Source organism: Tetrahymena thermophila, assembly GCF_000189635.1.
Source record: "Tetrahymena thermophila SB210 genomic scaffold scf_8254828, whole genome shotgun sequence".
Lineage (NCBI taxonomy): Eukaryota > Ciliophora > Oligohymenophorea > Hymenostomatida > Tetrahymenidae > Tetrahymena > Tetrahymena thermophila.
Window position 1 is genome coordinate 59925 of NW_002476581.1, and position 6932 is coordinate 66856.

The following is a 6932-nucleotide window of genomic DNA, read 5'->3' on the forward strand; positions in this document are numbered from 1 at the left end:
TATAATTTATTAGTATTTATATTTTAGATGATAAGTACTTTAAAACATATTAAATTCCATCTTACTTTAATTAATTTAAAATTTTGCTTAATTTTTTAAAATTCAGAAAATTTAGTTAAATTTTTTATTTTTGATAAAATTATATATTTTTGAAATTACAATAAATTAAATTATAAAATATCAAAATTAGATTTTTTAATAAATAACTAAAAAATCTATTTCATAATAAGTGAATTCAAACGACGGAATTTTATGAATAGCATCTTGTTATACCAAAATATTATATTTATAAATTTAAAAATAATAATAAATATATCTATTTATGTATCTATATTTTAGATTAATTTATATGATTACAGAATATTAAAATATAAAACATATTATATTAAAGTATTTAAATATATTTATATTATTTGTTTTATTTCACCACTTTTTTATCATTAATGCTATATTTTAAAAGCAATTAATCTTTTAGATTTAAGGATCTTTATTTTCAATTATTTTGATTTTTTGATGTTGTTGTTCCTTTTAATGTAAATTAGTGTAAATTACTAAAAAAATAAATAGATAGAATAATAAAATATTAAATTTTAAATCTTTAAATAATAAAAATGTAAACAGAAAAAAATAAATAAATAAATAAAATAAAAAGTTAATAAATAAATTAAAAGCGTAAGTTAGTTAATTTGTTTTAAATTCATTTTTATATTCAAAATATCTCAATGCAAAACAAATAAACTATTTTTACTTTAAATTAAGCACCAAATTTGAGAGATGAGTGCACTTTCGAAAACTATTACCTAGGCCTGATAAATCTTCTTCACGAATATAATTAAACCTTTTTAATATTAAAGAAAAAATATATAGTTAATTAGAAGGAAAAAATTAAAAAATAAGAAATAATAAGAAATTAATTAATAATAAAAGCAAAAGTTGAAAATGAAAAAAAGAATTAAATTAACAAATAAATATATAAAAAAACAAACAGGATAAAAAAAGAAAAATAAATCAAATAAAAAAGCTGTTTTATTGTTTTAAATTCATTTTTATATTCAAAAATATAATAATCAAAAACAAATAAACTGTTTTTACTCAAGATGCAGTGTCAAATTTTAGAGATTAGTGCATTATCCTAAATTAGAAGCTAGTCCTAATGCACCAATTACACAAATTTAGTTTCCACTTTTGGATATTGAAAAAAATATAAATAAATAATTAATTAGTTAATTAGAAGGAAAAAATAAAGAAAAAATATTAAATAATAAGAAATCAATTAATTAATAATAAAAACAAAAGTTGAAAATTAAAAAATGAATTAAATTAACAAATGAATAAATAAAAATAAAAAAAAAACACACAAGCAGAATATAAAAAAAAGAAAAATAAATCAAATAAAAAGCTATTAAATAAATAAAAAAATTAAAACAGTTAATTATAGTGTTTTAAATTCATTTTTAAATTCAAAATATCACAGTCCAAAACAAATAAACTGTTTTTACCTTAGATTTAGTGTCAAATTTGAGAGATTAGTGCACTTTCCTAAACCAGAACATAAACCTGATGCACCTATTGCACCAATTTAACTCCAACTTTTTAAAATTTAAAAAAAATAAATATTTAATTAGTTATTTGAAGAAAAAATAAAATAATAAGAAGTTAATTATTAATAATAATAATAATTTGAAATGAAAAAGAGAGTTAAATTAACAAACAAACAAAATAAATAAATAAATGCAAAGCAGAATTATAAAAGAAAAATAGATCAAATAGAAAGCTCATAAATAAATTAAAAATTTGATATTCAAAAATATTACAATAAAAAAAAAATAAACTATTTTTACCTTAGATCAAGTGTCAAATTTGAGAGATTAGTGCATTTTCCTAAACCAGAACCTAAGCCTGAAGCACCTTCATCGCAAATTTATTTTTGCCTTTTTAAATATTGAGGAAAAAATATAAATTTAATTAGTTGGTTAGAAAGAAAAAATGAGTTAAATGAACAATAAACAAACAAATAAATAATAAAAAAAAACACAAGCAAAATAAAAAAATCAAATAAATCAAATAAAAATCTAATAAAAAAGTAAAATAAAAAGAAATAGTTTTATTGTTTTAAATTAGTTTTTATATTCAAAAAGATCACAATTAAAAACGAATAAACTATTTTTACTAAAGATAAAGTGTCAAATTTGAGAGATTAGGGCACTTTCCTAAACCAGACCCTAAGTCAGATATACCTTCATCACAAATTTAATTTCCCCTTTTTAAATATTTAATTAACTTGTAAGAAGGTAAAAATGAAAAAAATATGAAATAATAAGAAATTAATTAATAGTAAAAACAAAACTTGATAATAAAAAAATGAGTTAAATTAACAAAAAATCAAGCAAATAAATAAATTATAAAAAGAAATCGTAACAAAAAAATAAAAATAAATCATATAAAAAACTAATAAATAAATTAATTAATAGACTACAATCCAAAATAAACAAACTGTTTTTACGAAAGATTTAGTGTCAAATTTGAGAGATTAGAGTACTTTCCTAAACCAAAACCTAAGCCTGAAGCACTTTCATCACCAATTTAATTTCCTCTTTTTAAATATTCAAGAAAAAATATAAAACTAATTAGTTTTCTAGATGGAAAAAATCAAGAAAATATTTGAAATAGTAAGAAATAAGTGATTTAATTAACTAATTAACAATAAAATCAAAACTTTAAAATTAATTAATAAGTTAAATTAGCAAAAATACACGAATAAATAAATAAAAAAAACACAAGCAGGGTATAAAAAAAGAAAAATAAATAAAATAAAAAGCTAATAAATAAATTAAAAGATTTAGTAATTTATTTTGTTTTAAATTTATTTTTATATTCAAAAATATCACAATCAAAAACAATTAAACTGTTTTTACAAAAGATTTAGAGTCAGATTTGAGAGTTTAAAGCACTTTCCTAAGCTTAAAGCTAAGCCTGATACTCCAATTGCACCAATTTAATTATCACTTTTTAAATATTGAAGAAAATATTTTTAAATATTTAATTAGTTAAAGAGAAAATAAGAGAATAAATATAAAATAATATTAAATAAATTAATTAAGTTAAAATAAAAACAAAAGTTGAAAATGAAAACATAAGTTAAATTATAAAAAAAAAAATAAAAAACAAAGAAAAAAATAATAATAAAAAGAAAACAGCAGAAAAAAATTAAATAAAATAAAAATAAATTAAAAGATTTAATTATTGAGTGAGTTTTAAATTCATTTTTATAAATTTTTTTTACCTTAGATCAAGTGTCAAATTTGAGAGATAAGTGCACTATCCTAAACCAGAGCCTAAGCCTAATGCACCTGCATCACCCATTTATTTTTCCCTTGTTAAGTATTGAGGAGAAAATATAAAGTTAATTAATTAATTAATTAATTAGAAGGAAAAAATGAAGAAAAATTAAAATATTAAGAAATTAATTAATTAAAAATATAAAATGAAAAATCAAAATTTATATTCAATATCACAAACAAAAACAAATAAACTGTTTTTACTAAAGATTTAGTGTTAAATTTTAGAGGTTAGTGCACTTACCTAAACCAGAACCTAAGCCTGTTACACCAATTTCACCAATTTGATTTCCACTTATAAAATATAGAAGAAATATTTATAGTTAATTTGTTAGTTGGAAGAAGTAAACTGTTTTTACTAAAGATAAAGTGTCAAATTTGAGAGATTAGTGCACTTTCCTAAACCAACACCTAAGTGTGAAGCACCTTCATCATTAATTTAGAAGGGCTAAGCGGCTCGAGTGGGCGAGTCGGAGGGTCTTAGCAGTGATATCGGGGGTTCGAATCCTATACCGCCCCCTTTATTTCGAAAAATTCCATGTAAAAATGTGAATGTTACCAGCGGTCTCCTTGGTAGGAGGGAAGGGCCAAATCTGATAGGTGGTAAAGAGGAGGCCCCATTCTGAACAGAAGATCTGGAATACAAATGGGAAGCGAGCATAATGCGTAGTCAAATCATGGAAGATTAGTAGAAATGCCATTAGGGTGTAGGTGACCCTTCCCTTCTAATATATTACCCACAATTATATATAAATAAATTGGTATACGTATAATAATAATGTATAAGTAATTATATATAGGGCCCCTATCCCGAGTGCATGTAACCATGTGCGAGTATGTATGTATGTATCATTAATTTAATTCCAACTTTTAAAATATTGAAGAAAAAATATATAGTTAATTTGTTGGTTAGTAAGAAGGAAAAAATGAAGAAAAAATATGAAATTAATTATTTAATAATAAAAACAATACTTGAAAATGAAAAAATAAGTTAATTGAAAAAAATAAAGAAATAAATAACTAAATAAAATAATAAATAAAAACATCAGCCGAATAAAAAAATGAAAAATAAATTATAAAAAATTAATAAATTAAAAGAGTTAATAATATTGTTTTAAATTCATTTTTATATTCAAAAATATCATGATACAAATAAACTATTTTTACAAAAGATCTAGTGTCATATTTGAAAGATTAGAACACTTCCCTAAACCAGAAGCTAAGCCTGATGCACCAATTGCACCAATTTTATTTCCACTTTTTAAAAATGAAGAGAATATAAAAAAATATTTAATTAGTTAGAAAGAAAGAAAATATGAAGAAGAAATATGAAATAAATTAATTAAGTTATAATAAAAGCAAAAGTTGAAAATAAAAAAATGAGTTAAATTAATGTACAAACAAATAAAAAAACACAAGCAGAATAATAAAAAAAAGTAAATCAAATAAAAAGCTAATCAATAAATTAAGAGAGTTAGTTATATTATTTTAAATTCATTTTTATATTCATAAATATCAACAAGTAAACTGTTTTTACCATAGATTAAGTGCCAAATTTGAAAGTTTAGTGCATTTTCCTAAACTAAAACCTAATTCTGATACACCTTAATCACCAATTTAATTTCCCCTTTTTAAATATTGAAAGAAAAAGTACATAATTAATTGAAGGAAAAAATAAATAAAGAAAAAAATTAAAATAATTGGAAATTAATTCATAAATAATAAAAGTAGAAGTTAAAAATAAAAAATGAACTAAATTAAAAAACCAAAAAACAAAGAGATAAATAAATAAATCAAATAAAAATCTAATAAATAAATAAATTAATTAAAAGATTTAGTAAGTTATATTGTTTTAAATTCATTTTTATATTTAAAAATATCCCAATCAATCACAAATAAATTATTTTTACTAAAGATTTAGTGCCAAGTTTGAGAGGTTAGTACACTTACCTAAACCAGAACCTAAGTCTGATCCACCAATTGCACCAATTTAATTTCCCCTTTTTAAATATTGAAGAAAAAAATTTTAAGTTAATTAGTTAGTTAGAAGGAAAAAATGAAAAAAATATGAAATAATAAGAAATAAATTAATTAATAATAGGAGAAATAAATAAATAATAAATAAACACAAGGTAAAAAAAAAAAATTGAAATAAAAAGTTAATAAATCAATTAAAAGAGTTAGTTAGTTAGTTAGTTAGTTAGTTAGTTATTTTGTTTTAAATTCATTTTTATATTCATAAATATCACAATTCAAAACAAATAAACTGCTTTTACCTTAGATCAAGTGCTAGATTTGAGAGAATAATGCACTTTCCTAAACCAGAAGCTAAGTTTGATGCGCCAATTCCATCAATTTAATTTCCCCTTTTTAAATATTGAAGAAAAAATATAAAGTTAATTAGTTAGTTAGTAAGAAGGAAAAAATGAAAAAAATATGAAATAATAGGAAAAAAATTAATTAATAATAGGAAAAATAAATAAATAAATAAATAAATAAACACAAGGTAAAAAAAAAAATTGAAAAAAGATTTAGTAATTTATTTTGTTTTAAATTCATTTTTATATTCATAAATATCACAATTCAAAACAAATAAACTGCTTTTACCTTAGATTAAGTGCTAGATTTAAGAGATTAACACACTTTCCTAAACCAGAAGCTAAGTTTGATGTGCCAATTGCATCAATTTAATTTCCCCTTTTTATTTATTGAAGAAAAAATATAAAGTTAATTAGTTAGTTAGTAAGAAGGAAAAAATGAAGAAAAATAATTTTAATAAATAAATAAATAATCATAATAAAAATTGAAGAAAAATTAACTTAAAATAATTAAAAAATATTTTTATTAATAGAATTGAAAGAATAGAGATGATAATTTAAATTTGAAAAATATTAAAGTAATATGAAAATGAAATAAAAAAACTTTATTAATAATATTATATTTAAATTAAATATACTGATTATTCAGATCAATGTGGAGAACTTAAAAAAATTAAAGTGATGAGCTTAAAAACTTTTGTTATTATTAAAAATAATTTAAATAATATTAATAAAAAAATAAATATGTACTTCTTCTAGATTGTTGTAATAGTTATTCTATTATAACATTTATTTTTTTCAATAATATTGAAAATAAATTTATGGAAATTTAATTAAATATAGGTATATTAATTAATTATATCAAATTAATTTAGAAAAAACAAACAAAAGAATAAATCAAATAAATATAAATTTATAAATGTGTTTGTTTTTTGGAGGAGAAATTACTAAAAAGTTAAAATTTCGTATAACTTTAATTATTAAATCTTAATATTTCTATCAGTGATGTGATTAAAAACGAGCCGAAAATTTATAAATTTCTAGCTTTGAATCTAAAAAAATTTTTCTCTTAAGCTTGCCGAGCTTTTTAAATCAACCGAGCCAAGCTAAAACATTTAATTTTCCTTCCTTAAACTCTAAAAATTAAATAAATATTATTCAAAGATAATTTTGCCATTCCATAATCAAATAAATATCTAATTTTTTCATGTAATATGTATGATTGATAATTATTACAGCAGCAGTTCAAATGAGCTCTCTGATTGATAATTTTTGA

At 19.7% G+C, this 6932-nt stretch overlaps 1 protein-coding gene across 1 annotated transcript; it reads right to left on the reverse strand. All coding sequences in view use genetic code 6, as the record gives it.

Moving 5' to 3' along the window:
- Positions 1-328: 328 nt before the first annotated feature.
- TTHERM_01062860 (hypothetical protein) lies at positions 329-6499 on the reverse strand. The gene is made up of 17 exons (XM_971420.3): positions 6407-6499; positions 6295-6350; positions 5615-5704; positions 5249-5338; positions 4876-4965; positions 4489-4595; positions 3698-3857; positions 3543-3632; positions 3284-3373; positions 2916-3005; positions 2504-2593; positions 2171-2260; positions 1842-1931; positions 1500-1589; positions 1093-1182; positions 749-838; positions 329-525 (listed from the first exon to the last, which is right to left on the reverse strand). The coding sequence occupies exons 1-17, from the start codon at positions 6443-6445 to the stop codon at positions 438-440; spliced, it is 1530 nt and encodes a 509-aa protein (XP_976513.3). The 5' UTR covers positions 6446-6499; the 3' UTR covers positions 329-437.
- Between the last annotated feature and the right edge of the window lie 433 nt (positions 6500-6932).